The sequence below is a fragment of the Fringilla coelebs genome, assembly GCF_963513975.1.
Source record: "Fringilla coelebs genome assembly, chromosome: 12".
NCBI classification, from domain to species: domain Eukaryota; kingdom Metazoa; phylum Chordata; class Aves; order Passeriformes; family Fringillidae; genus Fringilla; species Fringilla coelebs.
In genome coordinates, this window is record NC_140038.1 from 4,466,201 (window position 1) to 4,484,982 (window position 18,782).

An 18,782-nucleotide genomic window follows, 5' to 3' on the forward strand; every position below is an offset into this window, starting at 1 on the left:
CACCCCTGAGAGTGACACAGAGCCCCAGGGGAGGCACAGCCTGGCTGTGGTGACAGCTGAGCAGCTGAGCTGGGCTTTCTGCAGCCAGGGTTGGTGATCCAGCCACTGCCTGGTGAGCACCTCTCCCTCCTCTCCTGACACTGTCCCCATCTGCCCGGGATCATTCTCCTCCTGGGCACATTTGTGCTGTTTTACAGCTCATTGACAAGCAAGGGCAGCAGAGCCAGGGGCTGCCAAGGTGAGTTATGACACCTGCCCAGAGAGGAGCCCTGGGCTTTGTCAGACAGCATTTCACTGCTGTGTGCTCCCTCACAGCCCAAGGTTTCCTGCAGAAACAGGAATGCTGTGTTTGTTTGGGAGGTTTGAGTGTTGTCCCTGCTCGGGGGAGGCAGAGGTGAGCGTGGTGCTGCCTCCAGCACTGCTCTGAGCATCCAGAGCCCAGCCAGCCAGACCAAGGCACTGCCACTTTATCCCACTTTAAATGCACAGCTCAGGGGGGGATCTTCACAGGTCATTAGGTGTTGACTAACATCTGTGCATCCTCTCCTCTTCCTCTCTCTCCTTCACACCACACCTCTCAGGAAATCATCAACTTCAACTGCCGCAAGCTGGTGGCCTCCATGCCCCTGTTTGCCAACGCAGACCCCAACTTTGTGACGTCCATGCTGACCAAGCTGAAGTTCGAGGTGTTCCAGCCCGGGGACTACATCATCCGGGAGGGCACCATCGGCAAGAAGATGTACTTCATCCAGCACGGCGTGGTCAGCGTCCTCACCAAGGGCAACAAGGAGACCAAGCTGGCTGATGGCTCCTACTTCGGAGGTGCGTGCTGCTCACAGGGCTGCTGGGCTCAGCCCTTCCTGGATCCACCTGGGACTGACCCCAGCACCTCCTTCTCCATCTCTGGGCAGCTTCCCAGACAGGGGGTGTGTCACTGGCTAGGGGCTGAGTACAAAGCACAGACAGGACGGGACTGCTGGGAACGTGCTTTGAGCTGTTTTGTTTTCCAGCATCACTCTCATGACGTGGTTATGACAATGGGAAGATGCCATCAGCTCACATCCCAGGCATGTTTTTGGCCTGGCAGTTCTCCACAGTCATGGAGATTGGGTTCTTCTCTGGAACCTGCTTTTGTCCTGTTGATGTTGGGTATCACCAGCTGGGGTCTCTGTACAAATCACAAACAGGACAGGACTGCTGGGAACGTGCTTTGAGCTGGTTTATTTTCCAGCATCACTCTCATGACATGGTTATGACACTGGGAAGATGCCAGCAGCTCACATCCCAGGCAGCAGACAAAGAACTTCATGCTACAACTCACTTTAAGAGTTTTTTGACCAGTCACACAAAGCAAAAGCACACTGGCAGTAGTTCCATCCCAGCACCATAAGCACACGTGCCTTCTGTTCAAACAATGCTTGCTCACATTGGATACAGGACCTGCTTGTGAGCCTTCAAACACAATGCACAGAGCTCCATTATTAAGCTTAGAACTTCCTCATATCTCACTAGATAAACTTTTCTGCAGCTTAGGGAGTTATTCTAGCCAAGTGTTAGTACACAGACCATTGTTCTGTGTGTCTTTACTTTTCTACTTCTTACATAATTTTTCTGCTGACCTATTTCATAGCTGCTGCTTAGCTCCAGTCACAGTTCTGCTGTCTCTGAGGCCTGCCTTTTGCAGCTTTCCCAAAACCCTCTGCTTTTATGGATTCCCACAGGATGGTGTAGGGGTGTTGGATTTAACCCTTTTCTGACCCAGAGATGGGGCAGCTGAGAGGTGTTTGAAAAACTTTTATTGCATTTTCAGTCTCATGAGAAGGGTGAGACAATACAGATGTCATCATTCACACCATCACAATCAGAAGCCAACTATTTCCTAATTACATCATCAGCATTTCTTGGCCTATCAGCTTTTGTCACACCATGCTGCAAATGCTTTAAAGCCAATAATCTAAAATGCATCTTTTATAGTTGTGTTTCTCCAAAGTATCTGGTCTTACTTGCAAGGCCATCCCTTGAAAGCTGTTTCCAGTTCCATTTCTCTCCCAACAATGTCTGTCCTATTCCATGGCATTTCTCAGTCAGCATTTCTTAGCTCAGGGTTTGCACACAGATGTGTAAGCCTTCTGTCAGGCTGGGAGAATTCTCTACAAACCCATTTCCCACACAGGGAGAGGTGACTGGTGGGCACAACAGAACCTAGGTCATAAATAACAGCAAAACACAGCAGGGAAACTTGGTTCTTGCAGGTTCATTTCCTTCTGACAGGTGGGTGAGGCTGAGAACCTAAAGGTAAAAACAGCCTGCTCTCAGTTCTGCAGGCACATTCCTACTCCTGCTCTCCAGCATCTAGTGCATGAGGGGTGGATAAACATGGAGCGATAAACTGTCCCTAATCTGCCCTGCCTGTGGCCCAGCAAAGTGTCCTGGGGGTCAGCAGGGAGGCAAAATGTATAAGCAGAGAGCTCTGAAGCAGTGGGACCAGCAGGAGGCTGGGAAGGATTTTGGGCTTTGGCAGGTTGCAGGAGAAGCTCTGAGTGCACCACCTCTGATGATGTGCTGAGGGGAGACAGAGCAAAACCTGCCAGGCCTTTTCTCTAAAGAATTCCTATTATGCATTTCCCATGCTCCTGTTTCTCCTGGTTCATGTGGAACAACCTCACTTGGGCATGAGGATTTTGCAGCCTGGCATTTGGAGGTGGAGGGTTGGAGTCAGGATACCCTGACTGCCAGATGGGACTGAACTTTGCCTGTGACATTCCAGCACAACTCCTCACACACGTGGCACTGTCTCCTAAGCATCATTTCCTTGGGAAAGCAGCCTGGGAGCACACTCAGAACCTTGTGGTGCTGCTCTAGCAGGGCTGTGGGGAGGCTCAGCATGAATCCAGGGAATGGTGCAGGAGGATTGGCACCCAACACACACAGGGAGCACGGTGCTGTCACTCTGCAGCCCACAGCATCTGTCCTGAAGTGCCTGTCTCTGCTGCCCAGGCTCTGTGTAAGCAGTGGGAAAGCAGGATTTGGGGGCTCTCTGTTGGGTGTTGAAGGAGCTGTGGTTGAATGCAGGGCTTTGTGTTCAGTAACCAGCTGAGCAGTAAGGAGTGTGTGACAGCAGTGTAAATACACCCCGAGGTGGGAGGTGCTGCTGATGTGGCAGTGCTGATGGCATAGACATGAAAATATTTGAAAACTGTGGAAAGACAAATGTTCCAGGTACAGGGATCAAAATTACAGCCAGGCACCAAAGGCACAGAGATCAGCAGATCAGCACAGAGCCTCTCTACAAATCTAGAGACAATTGGCTTCAATGAGAGCACGGCTTGACCTTCTACTCCCAGTGCCCACAAAGACCTGGAGAAACACAACTCCTCCAGTGTGAGCACACAGTGCTGCCTTTGATAATCCACCAGAACAAACCTTGTGTGCCTGACTGAACCAGCAAAGCCCCAAGGGCAGCTGTGTGTGGCAGCCGCCCCGAGCGAGCCCCTGGTGCTTTGAAACATCGGTGTGCACACAGAATGTGAACTGTGGCTGTTTTCTGTGGAGGGAGGCTGGGAGGGCACTGCAGGGAGGGAAGCTGGGAGGGCACTGCAGGGAGGGAGGCTGGGAGGGTTGCAGGGTGGGTGTGGTGGTGCCCATGCCCTGTCTCAGCCTCTCTCTGCCCGCAGAGATCTGCCTGCTGACGCGCGGGCGGCGCACGGCCAGCGTGCGCGCCGACACCTACTGCCGCCTGTACTCACTGTCCGTGGACAACTTCAATGAGGTGCTGGAGGAGTACCCCATGATGAGGAGAGCCTTCGAGACCGTGGCTCTGGATAGGCTGGACAGGATTGGTGAGTACAGAGGGGAGAGTCTCCTTCCTTACCTGCTGCCTTGGCAGCCCTTCTCCGGGCTTGCTGCTCAGTTCTGGGCTGCAGTTGGGAAGTGTCCAGCCTCAGCTCCCTGAAGGACTCCAATCTAAACCTACTGGGGGTAAGGTGAGGTTGGATATCAGGGAGAAATCCTTCCCTGGATCCCTGAAGTGCTCAAGGCCAGGTTGGACAGGGCTTGGAGTACAATGAGACAGTGCAAGGTGACCCTGCCCATGATCACCTTTAAGGCCCATTCTGACCCAAGCTATTCTGGGATTGTGTGATGGTCACAGCTCACAGTGACCCATCACAGGATGCTCCCTGTCCTGTGGGAGACACAACCTGTGCTCCAGACATCCTTTCCAGGTGTCTCTTTTCCAACTAAAGAGCAGGACAACATTCCTTGGTCACAACCAGAGGTGTTTAACAGAGATGAAGTGACTCATGCAAGGTCATGCAGGAAGGCTGCAGAGCTGAGGAGCATTTTGGAGTCCCAGTCTATCTCCTGCAGCTCATTATCCATCCCCTCACAGTGCCTGCATTCCCACTGCTTTCTGCATGGAAAGCTCAGTGGAGCCCTGGACACAATGCAGAAGGCCAGGAGGGTGATCAGGGGAGGGGGATGGGGGCTAAGCTGGCCCCCCAGCAAGGGGGGCAGTGCCTCTGGGGCTTCTCCTGCCAGGGACTGGATTCTCTGCATCTCATTACCTGCTGCAAACCACAGAGTGGGACCCCTGAGGAAAAGGCTCTGAGCTGAAGACAAGCTTTGGCAAAGCCCAGGCTAATGAGGCCCTGCTGGAAGTGATAGTAGGCCCAACACTTGGGGTATTTCACTGAGGCTGTACAAACCACAGAGAAAATGTAAACTCAATGCAGGGATGGGCCAGCTTGGCTTTATCTCAAGTTCTGCAGGTCTGGGTGCTCAGTGCTGCTCAGCTTTCCAGCCTGGTGCTCTCTGGGATCAGGTGGGCAGAACATCCTGTGCTTCCTGGGCTGTGCTCTGTGCCCCTGCACACGTAACTGAAATCCGTGGAAAATTCTGACCCAGCACAAAGAACCTCACGTGCTTCTTCCCCTGAGAGAGCTCCCCTTCCACAGACAGCTGCAAATGTCAGCATAAGGTCAGAAGGTGACACAGAACAAGTGGAACAACAGGCCCTTTGCTGCAGGGCTGTGCCACTGCCCCCCCTTCCTTCTGCTGGTCCCTGTGCCACTGAAAGTCCTGCTGTGCCCTGGTTTCCCTGGCACTCACCCTCGAGAGCTGCCTGCTCCCTTAACTCTGCTTCTGAACTGTTGGGAAATGGCTCCTCCATAGCCCTTGGTGGTGCCCAGATCTCCTCAGCTATAGCTGCCCCACAGAGCCCAGGGGAGCTCTGGGCACCCCACTGGAGCTGGCAGATCCCATGGAATTCCCTGACTGTAAATAAGGCATTTCTTCCCTTCCTGTGGGATGTGCACCATCCAGAGGGAGCAGTGCAGTATTCCGTGACTTTGGAGGGAATTCAAGGTTACTGCATTCTGCTGAGGCTCTCTGGAAGTGCAGGAATCATTCTGGAGGACTAAAGCTATGAAAAAAGCAGTTCTTGAAAAGCAAGGATGAACAGAAGCAGGACCAGTTTTGGTCCTGTCCCATCCAGTTCAAGATCTCTGCATAAGGAGGAAGCAAATGGATGCCTCTTTCCACGTCAGTGGTGCATTCACTGGCTCCCTTGTGACCAGGTGACAATGTCCTTGGGAAACAACCAGGGTGACAATGTCCTTGGGGAGCCCAGGTGACAATGTCCTTGGGAAGCCCAGGCCACAGTGAGTACAGGAGGTGATTCAGAGGGCTCTGTTAATGTTCTGGTACCACGATGAGATCCATCCAATATTCCCCCTGTGCATCGAGGGAGCAGGGAGGAAAATCTCAGCCCATGCAGTCCCACTGGGAGATGTTGATGGGATTTCTGGCCACGGGGGGGTTTGGAAAGGGTGGGTTTGTAGGTGCACAGTTTGTGGTAGGTGGGAGTGGGGCTGTGGCCCAGCCTCATCCCCAGTGGGTGCAGCTGTGGAAGCAGGTGAGCAGCAATGAGCCATGGAGTGCCCAGGGGCACTGAGCAACCACCAGAGGGAACAGAGGGCACACAGGGCACAGCATCAACATGAGGGGTGTAAAAGGTTGGGCTAAAGAACCAGAGGAGCAGATGTTTGCAGCCTCCTGAAGTGATGTTGCTCTGTATGGGCAGGTGCTTGCAGCCTTCTGATGAGGGCTGGTGTTGATCTGTATGGGGGGAAGCTTTCTGGAATGGTATGGTGATACTTGGTGTGTCATGGTCCTATTGATTGTGACATATGCTGGGACATGGTCTCAGCTTTGTGGTAGCAGAAGGAGCAGGCAGAGCCTCAGCCCATGCAGCAACAGGAGCAGGATTGGTTCATTGAGGAGGGATGAGGCACTCCCACAGCAGGGCTGAGCAGTTTGGAAGCAGTGGGTGGGCAGAGGAGAGCCCCCCAACCTGTGCTGCCATGGCTTCCTCAGGAACATGGGCTGTGCATGGAGCTGGCAGGCACACAGAGCCCTGGGCAGAGAGCTCAGGTGTAACCTTGAACCTCTGCTCTTACTGGGAGCTGATCCTGGTGTCCTGCCTGCATTGGGCAGGAAGGGATTCATCTCCATGACTTGGCAGAGGCTGGGATGCTACAAAGATTTGTGGCCCTGCTTAAGTCTGAGGAACTTCAGGCTCTGAGAGCTCCTCTACCTGCAGAATGTCACACATGTGACACTCCACAGGCTCAGGGCTGGAAGGTGGACACTCAAAGAAATTGGTCTGAAATCCAGAAATCAGAAAAGAAATTGGTCTGAAATCAGAATTCACTGACAAATGATCATTTTTCTCCCTGATGAAATCAGTCCCTCTTCCTTGTTCCTGGGCAGGCTCTAAGGCTGTGTGCAGTGTCTGTGGTTGCAGGGATGTTGTGCTCTCTGCAGTGAGACATTCTCTGTCTGGCAGTGTTGGTGAGGTGCCCCGTTACATAAATCACACCCTTCTGTTCTGCCTGCCTTTGAAACTGGCTTTCAGTGACCACTGGAGCTTAAAATGAGATTTCCACAAGTATTTGCACTTGTAAAACAGCACCACTTAAATGCTCATTGAGAGTAAGCCCAGCATGGGTGGTGAATGCTGTCAGAGCCAGGGAATAGCAGGGATGATGCTCTGCCACTGCTCCATGTGCTGTGCTACACCCAGAAATGCCTGCCACCAGCTCCCCCACCCACAGCAATGGCCCTGGGGAGAGCTGGAAGCCTCCTAGGAGCCAGAGGAAGTTCTTATTTTCATTTTCCCCAGGAAGTTTTTCCCACATTTGAAATGCATATACTTTGAATACCACTTGTATATGTTTTGATACAAGGATCCCAGTGAAGTCAGTCTTAAAGACGCCTTAAGTTTCCTCCAGGCATTGCAGATGCCAAAAAAACCCAAAGAAAACCCAAGACAACACAATTCCAGCCTCTAAATATAATTTATGATATTATTGCAGTATGAGAGTGTCTGTTCAACATACTACAGTGGTAGAAATATTAAAAGCTTTGTCTCCAAGCAAACCACAAAAATAGCTGTTCCCAAACTCTTGGCCTGCCAGCTCGTGACCACGGTTGTGCAGCTGAGATGCTGTTGGGTTTGCAGCCCTGCTTGTCTAGTCCTGACCAATCCCCTGGGCTGTGCTGCCTGGAGGCCTGGGCCAGGTGAGCCAGGGAGGAGAGCAGCTGGGAGCAGTGCCAAGCTCTGCCTCAGCCTCCCTGCTTGTCCTTGTGCTGCCTTTGCTGCCAGCCTCAGCTCCTCAGCCCTTCTGCAGGGACAGTGATGCTCACAGAGGGGGAGCTGGGGTGTTTGGGAGCTGCTCCCCTTGGCACTTGTGAGGATTTGTGAAGGAATTTTGCATCAGTTAGAGACAGGACCTCTGAGGTGCTTTAGATGGTGTGATTTATTTTTCTTCTGCATAGGCAGAAAGGGTGAGTTTGGCTCACATCTTCACTGCATGGCTCAGAAGGTCACAGGCCCTCTAGTTACAAGGCCTTTTAAGGATTTATTAACCAATAAAACACTGCCAACAAGGATATTTATGTTTTTGACCCAATCCTTAAATATTTCATCTAATGGACTCATGCTACAGTGTGAGCTCTCTTAGCCAATCATGTTATGAGACACAAACCTACAGTGCTGTACTCTAAAACTCTAAACTTTACCTAGCTTAGCATGCCTCTGCTTTAAACTGTAAATCTACATTCTCACTTCTATCACCTCAGTTTGGAAGGCTTTTCCAAGGTCTCAGATCAAATCCTGTGTTCAATTCTAAGCTTTGGCTTACAGGCCCAAAGTTCTGAGAGTTTTCTGCATTTTGGATTCCAAGAGAATGCAAATAACTCCAGCAATGTGTGCTCAACACCAGCTTTCCCTTTCACCACATACAGTCCCAGGTTTGTTCAATGGGCAGGTGAGAGGAGCAGCATGATCTGGCCATCAGGAGGTAAATCCAGCTGGAGGTACACAAAGAGCTCTGGTTTGAGGCTGTGGGTCTCAGTTCTGATCTGGAGCCAGTGGTGCAGGGAGAGAAGTGCCTGTGGCCCAGCTGTGCAGTGGTACAGGGTGTGTGCTTGGACACAAAGCTTCCTGTCAAATTCCCAGCCCTTGGCACAGGTGGGGCTTCTTGTCCAAGCCCTGAGAGCTGTCCTGTGTGCTGTCCTCTCCCATCACCTGAATAAGCACAAATGTAACTGTCCATGAGGAAACAAAGCCCAGGTGCCACTTGTGCATTTCTCTGGCTCCCTTCAACACCCCAGTGGGGACCTGGGTGTGCCCAGCACAGAGGAAGAGGCACTCAGGGTGTGCTTTGTCTCTCCTGAGGTGGCTCAGGTGAATCACACCTGGAAATGCTCCCTAGCACAGGGGGGAGCTCAGACTTCAGCAGGAACTGAATATCTGAGTTTCCTTTTCTTTGGAAGCCGAGGCCCAGCCTTGGAGCACTTTGTGTTTAGCCTAAGGAAAGGGGTCAGGAACTCACCAGCTGTGGGCAATGCCAATCACTCCAGCTCAGTGAAGGGCACCTGGCAGCCCTGCTCACCTGAATATGAATGCCATTCTCCTGTGACCAGAGGAGAACACAGCCCCAACACCCCAGGAGAGGGAGCAGGGTGCTGAGGAGATCTCAGGAGCCCCATCCCTGACCTTGCTCTTTGCTGCCCACACTAAGATAAAACACCTGCTCAGGGAACCTTTTACCATTCCAGCACCTTTATAAATAATTTTCAGCCCTCTTTTTAATCACATGAAGAAGGAGCTGCTCACCAGTGACACCTCTCCTCCTGGGGGCCTCTCCCTGCCTTGAAGGCACTCCAGGAGCTGTCTGCAGCCAGCCCACACTTGAGAGCAGCAGCTGACACTGCCAGCATGTCCAGAGTGTCCCAGAGCATCCCAGAGCCTGTCCTGTCCCAGCTGCCAGCTCCAGCAGGGTGTGCAGGCACCTTGGCACCTCTTGGCTGCAGTCTGCAGTGATGAGTGAGAGCCCTGAGGGTGTCCCAGCCTTGGGAATGCCACAGCTCCTCACCCCTCCCTGGACACTCACAGCCTGCCCAGCTCTAGATATTCCATTTTTATTTCATCCTTCATTATCTGCTGAGACTCAGCAGATAACATCATTCAGGGTGTGCTGGACCTGCAGCAGTGTGGCTGTGCTCTGCCTCTGCACAGGGACACCACGTTTTTTGGGGGATAATTGAGTTTATGGAAGAGGGGAAGCAATCAGAGGCAGGCCTGAGCTGTTCAGGGAGGGAATTGTCCGTTTCAAAAACACCCCCAGAGTGGAGAGGATCCAGCCAGGGAGAAAGGGAAGGGCAGGATGCAGAGAGAGCTGCCCTGGCAGGTGTCAGAGCTCTTTAAATCCATGGATTTGCACAGCCAGGCTCTCAGGGAAGTCCCTCCCAGTTTCCAGAGCAGTGTTTTGGGGATGCTCTTAGGGCTGATCCAGCTGGTTTGGCTGAGCTCTCCTCAAAGGGCTCCTGAATTCTGAGTAGAGACCTTCCCACAGAGGGAGTGCAGCTCAGTCAGGCTTCACCTGCATCTTTCCAACAGGGAAAGAACCCATAGGCTGGGGTAAAGAATGATTTTGAATTCCCTGTTCCAGCTCATTTCCCTGTGCACACAGACTCTGAAACCACAGCAGGAGCTGGAGCAGCTCCTCCCAACCAGAAAACTCCTGGGGCAGGGCAAACCCAGCCCTGAGGGTGGGCTGGGTACCCCCTCTGGGACTGAATTCCTGCAGGGGACAGCTCAGGAGAACCCCTGGCAAGGAAGGCCCAGCTCCAGAGCAGAGCTGGGATGTGCAGCCAGGCTCCAACCCAGCCCTTGGTGCCAGGTATAATCAGTGAAAACCTGAGAGAAGCACCCCTGTGGTGGGAGCAGCCACTCTGACAACAAGCCAGGGCAGAAGGCAGCCTAATAAAATGAGATTATTGCAAATACATGCAAATTCAGAAAGCAATTTAATGACCTGAATTCTTAAAGTGCAGCCAGTGGGCTCAGAGAGAACTGAAAGGAGAAAGGAACAGAAAGTCACAGCTAATTTCCCCCGTGTCTGGGCAGAATTTTAACAACAGAAAGCTAATTTTGATTGTTTGATAGAAGAATTATTGTTGAGTGCCAGCTCCTTTTATGAAATCACATGAGCCTTTCTCCCTGTTCTTTTGTGTGCTATCTACAGTTGAGGAAAATCTGACTTTGCAGTTCTTAATTAGGGGAGCAAACATCTGTTTGCTTCGTTTCCATAATTTTACATACCCCACTCCACTTCAAAGCCCCAGGAGCTTTGCTCTGAACACCTTCCTTTCCCCCTGTATTTAACCCATTGTTGCAGTGAGGCACACAGGGAGTTCTCAGAGCCCAGAGGGGAGCTGGGGTGACTGCAGCTGGTTCCTCTGCTCTGGGGTGTCTCAGTGAGATGGTGTGCAGCCTTTAGCAGTGATTTAGGATGGATTGTTTACCTCAGCACCTCACTGTGCCCAGCACTTTGATTTCTGTGGGATGATGCTCTCATCATATTTCAAAAGTCCCATAACTTCTTGGTGATTTCTCATGGGCAGCTCCTCACAGCACTGACTCCTTCTTCTTCCTCACAGCCAACAAACCCCATCTCCCTTCTGGAGGGGGTAAGCCACTCTTTTTAGCACTCTTCTAATTGGACACAGCTGTGGCCTGTTAAGGGCAGCCCTGTTCCTGCTCTTTGGAGATCAGTCCAGCTGCAGCTCCTCAGGTGTCAGACTGCCTTCTGCACTCTGTTCTTACATTCTGTCCCTCCTCAGGATGAACATGCCAGAAGGACAAACTCAGCCTCCCTGGCTGCATTGCAGGAGAACCTTTGGCTTCTCCTGATGAAGCTTCCCCATGGCTGAGCAGGAGCACAGGAGTCGCTCCCTGGGGGTCACTGAGCAGGGCTGGGACACAACCTCATCTCAGGGGGGTCCTCAGAACCACACTCATCAGCTGCATCCCCCTCCCTGCTGACTGCCCTGCCCTCCTTCTGGCCAGGGGCTGGGACACGGAACCCAGGCCAGGAAAAGGGGTTGGAACTGGTTCCTCAATCAGTTCCTCCCCAGACCACCCAGAGACCACCCAGAGACCACCCAGAGACCTCTCAGACTACCCTGAGACCACCCCCCAAAGCAGAGACCCCTGAGACCACCCTAAGAACCCCTTGACCCAGATGGGGCTGCTGGAGGTGGCCTGGGGGGCACACAGGGGTCAGGGACCCCCTGAGACCCTCCCAAAAGCAGAGAGATCCCTGAGACCACCCTGACCATGATGGGGCTGCTGAGGGTGGCCTGGGGAGGGGGACACAAGGGTCAGAGACCCCTGAGACCACCCAGAGACACCCCCCCCCCCCTCAAAACAGAGAGAGACCTGAGACCACCTTTACCCAAATGGGGCTGCTGGGGGTGGCCTGGGGGGGACAGCAGGGTCAGAGACCCCCACAGACCACCCTAAGACTCCCCTGGGATTACCCTGAGACCACCTTGACCACGATGGGGCTGCTGGGGGTGGCCTGAGGGGCACACAGGGGTCAGGGACCCCCCAGAGATTCCCCCCAGAGACCCCTGAAACTGCCCTGAGACTGCCCTGAACCCCCCCAGAGCCCCCAGCCCCACCTGGCCCCAGAACAGCACCATGATGGTGTGGAACCCACTGACCCCAATCCCTCCAAACCATGAGGAGGAGGAGGAGGAGGAATAATCTCAGCACCAACCTTGGCCCAAGCAAAGTCAGTCCCACTCCTCTTTTCTGTCCCACTGCTGGTTTGTGGCTCATGCAGCACCTCAGGAATGTTTGTCCCAGCAGGACTCTGCTCTGGGGCTGGAGGGAAGCAGGATTTTCTCCAGAAGCAATCCACAGGGCTTATACTGGCATGTGGAAACACTGTGTAAATGAGGCAATTCATTAGAATGGGGAAGTCAATTAATTTTTCAGTTTGCCAACCGGTTACAGTTTTAAAAAATGGTTTTGAAAAATTCCTCTCCCCTTTCATGGCTGGAAGAACGTTTTCTGTAATCTTCTGCAGTGTTCTGGAGGAGAAATTTGATATTTTCTTGGCAAATCAGAAGAGAAAAATGTGATCTAATGAAACAGCTAATAGAGGCAAGCTGGGCTCAGGAAAACAGTGAAGTGTAATGTGATTTCAAAGGGAAAATGGAGTGTTCTGGTTTAAAAGACAACAGAAATAATCATTCCAAGGTTTTTACTGGTATTACTTCATCAACTTGACACAAACCTAAGGAGCTTTGATCAAACCACTTCCAGTAAATATCAGGCACGTTTGGAAAGCATCAGCATGGCCTGTGTTCTCTGGGCTGGAGTGCAGCTGGGAGGCATCCAGGGTGCTTTCCCCTGGGAATCCCAGCAGTGCACCCACAGAAGTGTTCTACAGAGGCAGGCTGGGGGCACAGCAGTATTCTCTCCCTAGTGATGAGTCCACAGGCCAACACAGACCTCCAGGGCACTGAGCAGGAGACCCTCAAAACTGGATCCCATCTCATGCCCCCATTACCTGGAGCAGTTTCTCCCACCTCAGCAGCCCAGGCTCACAGTCCTTGCCTTTGCTCTTCACCCAGGCTGCAGGTGCCAGAAATCAGAGGGGCTTTCCAGCTAGCTGGGATGGCCTGAGAGGGAGGGAAGGCACAGTGCAGGGCTTCAGGGACACCCTGCTCTGGGAGCAGCCCCAGAGCCACAGCCAGGGCACTGGCAGAGGAGTGGGGTGGGGTTAGAGCAGTGGGAGAGGAGTGGGATGGGGTTAGGGCACTGGGAGAGGAGTGGGATGGGGTTAGGGCAGTGGGAGAGGAGTGGGATGGGGTTAGGGCACTGGGAGAGGAGTGGGATGGGGTTAGGGCACTGGGAGAGGAGTGGGATGGGGTTAGAGCACTGGGATGGGGTTAGGGCAGTGGGATAGTGGGATGGGGTTAGGGCACTGGGATGGGGTTAGGGCAGTGGGATAGTGGGATGGGGTTAGGGCACTGGGATGGGGTTAGGGCACTGGGAGAGGAGTGGGATGGGGTTAGAGCACTGGGAGAGGAGTGGGATGGGGTTGGGGCACTGGGAGAGGAGTGGGATGGGGTTAGGGCACTAGGATGGGGTTGGGGCAGTGGGATAGTGGGATGGGGTTAGGGCACTGGGATGGGGTTAGGGCAGTGGGATAGTGGGATGGGGTTAGGGCACTGGGATGGGGTTAGGGCAGTGGGATAGTGGGATGAGGTGGGGCACTGGAACAGTGGGATGAGGTGTGGTGATGCCAGCACGGAGCCATGGCTGCTGTGGAGCTTTGGGAGGCTGTTCCTCATGTCCCTGCTCTGGCCCTTCCCCTCAGCCTGGTTTTATCTCAGGACAGCAGTTTGTCCCCAGCTGCTGTGAGCTCAGCGTGTGTCCCAGGCACAGGCTGACCTTGCAGTGCTGCAGGGGCTGCACATGGCCCATGCTGGGATTTGTCCCTTCGGCTCTGGCAAGGGCAGGACTGCAAAGCTGCAGTCCCAGTCCCTCTGTGACTCTGGAGTGCTGCAGTCTGGCCACCTCCTCCCTCACCTGCAGCTGCAGCCAGGCAGGTTCTGCTCTCCCCACACACAGTCTGTGTCTCTGAGTGTGTTTAAGCAGCTCTTTGGAGCTCATTTGCTGTGATTTTAGCAGATCTGGGTGGGAATGACTCTGTGTGTGTGCTCAGTGGCCTCCTGTGCCAAAGCCCATTTAAAGGTGGCTCTGGTGCTGCCTCTGCTGTGCCTGGCTGTGGGAAGGACTGGGGTCTGCCTCTCTGGGGTGTCCAGGGCTGTTCCAGTCCAGCATACAATGAACACCCATTAGAGAATTCCCACACATACACTTCCAGCCCCTGGAATGACTTCAGCAGCTCCAAACTCTGCTTGCCTTCAGGATCACGTCCTTCCCAGGCTAGGATCTTGCTCTGAGTGGGAAACAAAAGCTCTTCTGCCTTTTTTTTTTGCAGGGAGCGATTGGCAGTAGGTAAAACAGCAGAGCATTGAGCATCCCACCCCCCTCCCCACAGCAGCCAGGTCCTGGGTGCACATCCAGGATCAGAACTCTGGCAGCATTTCAGTGCAGCTCTGCCCACTGCAGCTTTACCCACAGAGCCCTCAGAGCCACCCCCTGTCCTTTGTGGGGTGACAAAGGCTGGATGTGAAAAAGGGAAGGGAAAACCTTCAGCGTGTTCTGGCAGTATCTGCAATTACAGACTGCTCCTTCCTTTTTTATGGGCTTGGCTCAAATCCTGGCTGCTGGTTCCTCCTGCAAGGGAGGGGAAGGTTTGGGAACAGCTTCCTTTGTCCCTGAGCTCCCTCCTCAGCTGCTGTGAGATCACCTCTATTCTGAATGTGCTGTTCTTCCTCACTGCTGTTTTTCATGGGGGTGGTTTCTGTACACTCCATGCTTTGCAGCAAGAACTAAACACATTTTACCTTCCCAGCATCACAGTGGGAGTGACTGGGATCTCCCTCCTTTTGTACAATTTCCTCTTGATTGGTGCAGCAGTTGTTTCACCTTTTTCTGGTGCTGGATTTGAAGCTCAGTGAGTTATATCCAAGACTCTGCTGTTGCAGAGTGGCTCTTTAGGAGACCAGGGTGCCACCTTCCCTCTTCAGTGCCATTCCAGCTCTCTCCTGCCAGATGTTTGATTTTCCATTTGGCTGGAGTAAGAGTCATGTCCTTAAACTCTTACTCTTTTATCTGCTGCACACTTATACTTAAAAGCTACATCATGCAGTAAAAAAACCAAACAACCATCTGGATGTCATCTAGATGTGCCTCAGATCACAAAGATCTGAGAGCTGGCTGGGTGGGATCAAAAGGAAATCCCTCTGGTGCCAGGCCCTGCCCTGGCTCTGTCCCTTAGCCCAGCAGTGATCCCTCCATCCCTCCAGTGCCAGCTGCACTCCCAGGCTGGACAAATCATTCCACTGCATTTTCCAGCCCATTGCAAGGGCAAAGAGCTGAGTTAAACTCTGGCTGCAGGCTGGGAATCCAGCTGGAACATTCCCTAAAGCTGGAGCTTCAAGGGCACAGGAGCTGCAGGATGCCTGAGGGTCCTCCCTGGCCCAGCTGAGCTTTTCCAGCTCATGAAGTCACAGAATAGAACCACAGAATCATTCAGGTTGGAAAAGACTCCAAGATCATCAAGAGAAATCTCCTTTCAAGTGAACCCCTGTATTTGACTCCAGAGTGACCAAGGCACCTGAGACAGGTGAGGAAAAGGTGAAGCTGTAGGAGACGGGCTGAAGATTTCACTGGGTTTATATTTTTGAGGTTTTATTCTCTTTCTCTAATGGAGGCTCAGGTGCAAAATGGGAATCTTGCAAATCCATCAGCTTTTTGCTGCCAGTCAGCCACACTTCCCAGCAGTGCTGTTGGTGCCCAAGGATGTGTGTCCTGTTGGACATGCAGCTCTGTGGGACCCGGGGCTGTCGGTTCCACAGGAGCAGGAGATGTGGTGTTGCCATCTCAGTGCCGGGGCAGAGGCTGTGCAGGCACCGAGGGGAGCCATTCCAGGCAAGTGGGGCGGGAGGCTCCGCCACCCACAGTGACCCTTTCTCTCCTCCCTTCCTCCACAGGCAAGAAGAACTCCATCCTCCTGCACAAAGTGCAGCACGACCTCAACTCGGGGGTGTTCAACTACCAAGAGAACGAAATCATCCAGCAGATCGTGCAGCACGACCGGGAGATGGCTCACTGCGCCCACAACGTGCAGGCGGCCGCCGCCGCCGCCGCCTCCACGCCCACGCCGGTCATCTGGACGCCGCTGATCCAGGCCCCGCTGCAGGCGGCCGCCGCCACCACCTCGGTGGCCATCGCCCTGACCCACCACCCGCGCCTGCCCACGGCCATCTTCCGCCCGCCCGTGTCCGTGCTGGGCTCGCTGGGCCAGCAGCCCAACCAGACCCCCAGGCAGCTGAAGAGATTCCAGTCGCTCGTCCCGTCCGCCGGCCCCTCCGCCGTGGGCTCCCCGTCCAGCACGCCGTCCCAGCTGCACACGCCGGGCGCCGAGACGCCCTCGTCCTCCTCCTTCCACATCCAGCAGCTCGCCGGCTTCTCGGCCGCCGCCGGCCTGGGCCAGTTCCAGGTGGGGTCTCCTCCGGGGGGCTCCGGCCAGCCGGGGCTCAGCAGCGGCTCCTCGGTGGGGCTGAGCCAGTTCCAGAGTGCACCCTCTGGGTCACCCTTGGGCGCGGCTCAGCCCCTGCAGCAGCAACAGCAGCAACAGCAGCAGCCAGCCCTCTCCAGCAGTGGATTTGGGCACTTCCAGCAAGCCACGGCCAGCTCCCCATCGACATCGCTCACCCAGCTCTCATCAAACTCCCCCCCCAGTCTCCTGAACCAGTTCCAGCCCACCACGAGACCACTGCAGGGGGGACAGTCGCAGCAGCAGCTCTCGGGCAGCGGGACCCTGGGGGGATTGAACCACTTCCAAGCCCCTCCTTCTTCCAACTCTCCATCCTCCAGCCTAAGCCAGCTGGCGCAGGCCTCGGGCGGGCCGTCCGCGGGCCTGTGCCAAACGCATCCAAGTGCTTTAGGATCTCTGACTGGAACGATAGCCCAGCTCCACCAGGAGCGGCCTCCCTTCGCCCCCGCCGCCCCGCTCCAGCAGCAGCCCGCCATCGCCTCTCCCTGTTACACCCCTTCTGGCCTTAGTCCTCCCAGCCAGAGCCCGGTGGCCACCAGAACTTTCCAGAGCGGCCCCGCGGGGCCCTCGGGCTCGCACGGCTCGCTGCTGCTGCCGCAGCCCGCCAGCCCCCCGGCCCAGGCGCTGCCGGCGCGCCTCAACCAGGACATCAAGCTGATCTCTGCGTCCCAGCCCTCCCTGCCCCAGGAGCTGGCTCAGACGCTGGGCCGCCGCAGCTCTCCTCATTCCTCTAGAGAATCTGTTTCCAGCTTCTCTCCTTTCCCTGGCGGCGGCGGGGGCGGACTCCTGGGGAAGCCGTGCAGCTCGGTGCCCGGGCGGGTGACGCTGCCGCGCCAGATGTCCTCAGGTTCTCTGCCGCACCCGCTGGCCTTGGCCGCCGGCGGGCGCAAAGAGTCCATAGTGCTCACGGGGGATCTGGAGCCCGTCAGGTCCAAACTGCCCTCCAATTTGTGAGGACTCCTGCAGGAGCTGCTCCTGCCAGCTCTGCCCTTCAGTTCCTGATGAGTTCACCGAGCGATTTTTTCCTTTCCTTCCCGCCGCCCCCCCACGCCACTCCTGCTTTGTTTTCTTTTTTTTTCCCCTCCATTTCTTTTGTTTAGGTTTAACTGTGCTTAGAAACAAAGAAAAAAAAAAACCCACATGAAAAACAACGGGGAAAAAAAAAAAAGATAACCAGGTATTCTTAGAGCTATAGATTTTTGGTCACTTGATTTTATAGAATATTTTAATACACAGGAAAAAAAGGATACGAGCAAATTTAATCCAACGAGGTAACGCACAGCCGGGGCGTGTGCCTGAGCTGGAACACGTGAATGAGCAGCCATAGAAGCCACCAAAAAGGTTTTCCTGTTGAGACAAAGATCCCAGGTTGATGTGGGCCACAGAAGGGGCCGTGGGCTCAGGCCTGGAGCTGGTGTTTGTAGAGCAGCCCCGGTTGGCCTCGGCTTTGCCCCGGCCGTGACCCTGGGGCTGGGGACGTGGGTGGCCCAGCACACACCACAGGTGTCCCTCCCTCCCTGTCCTCATGTGGTCACAGAGGAGCTGGGAAGGGGTGAGTTCACTCTTGCAGAGCCCTGGAGGGATTTCCCAGGGGCTGAGGTTTGGGTTGGACTCCAGCTGAGGAAGATGAAGGTGACCAGGGGATGGATGGGCCTCGCTGCAGGTTGTTCCTTTCTTACTCCGGTGATGCTCCAGTGGGAGCAAGGGGCAATCCCATGTGAGGCACAGGGATGATCCCTCTGTGCTTTGGCATGTGGGCAGTGGGAGAAGCCCTGGCTCTGCCAGCACCCCAGGCAGAAGGCCCCAAGCTTCAGCCTGTCCGTGGTGTGTGCAGACACAGGAGGGATGAAGGAAGAGACCATTCTTTACCGTCCCCTCTGTCACTTCAGTGTCTCAGTGTCCCTGGGTGACTGCTCTGAGGAGAACTAGAAAGGACTGAGCAGTGGGGGGCAGTCCCCAGCCCTCCTCCCTAGCCCAGGGCAGTGGGAGGCACCAGGACAGTTCCAAGATCTACAATTCTGTTTTTACCATTAAAACCAGATCAGCCCAAAAATTTGGCCAGCCATGGTCTGTGCTTGTCCCCTGCTGGGGGAACCGAAATCCTTTGTTTGATTTCACCAGCAATAAGAGCCTGCACCTGGTGGGCTTCCCCTGACACCCTGCAGCAGCCCCGGGCACACCTGGGGCACCTGGGGCTGGGCTTTGGGCTCCCCGCCGGGGACACTCCCA

The 18,782-nt window shown here is 54.5% G+C and overlaps 1 protein-coding gene across 1 annotated transcript in view; it reads left to right on the top strand.

Annotated features, from left to right (window-relative positions):
- HCN4 (hyperpolarization activated cyclic nucleotide gated potassium channel 4) overlaps window positions 1-17,536 on the top strand; it is a 99,685-nt gene extending 82,149 nt beyond the window's left edge. The window contains exons 6-8 of the mRNA XM_084213647.1: window positions 582-822; window positions 3,675-3,839; window positions 15,988-17,536. Of these exons, the coding sequence (XP_084069773.1) occupies window positions 582-822; window positions 3,675-3,839; window positions 15,988-17,507 (1,926 nt within the window). The 3' untranslated portion in view covers window positions 17,508-17,536. The remainder of the gene's footprint in view (window positions 1-581; window positions 823-3,674; window positions 3,840-15,987) is intronic.
- The last annotated feature ends 1,246 nt before the right edge of the window (window positions 17,537-18,782 follow it).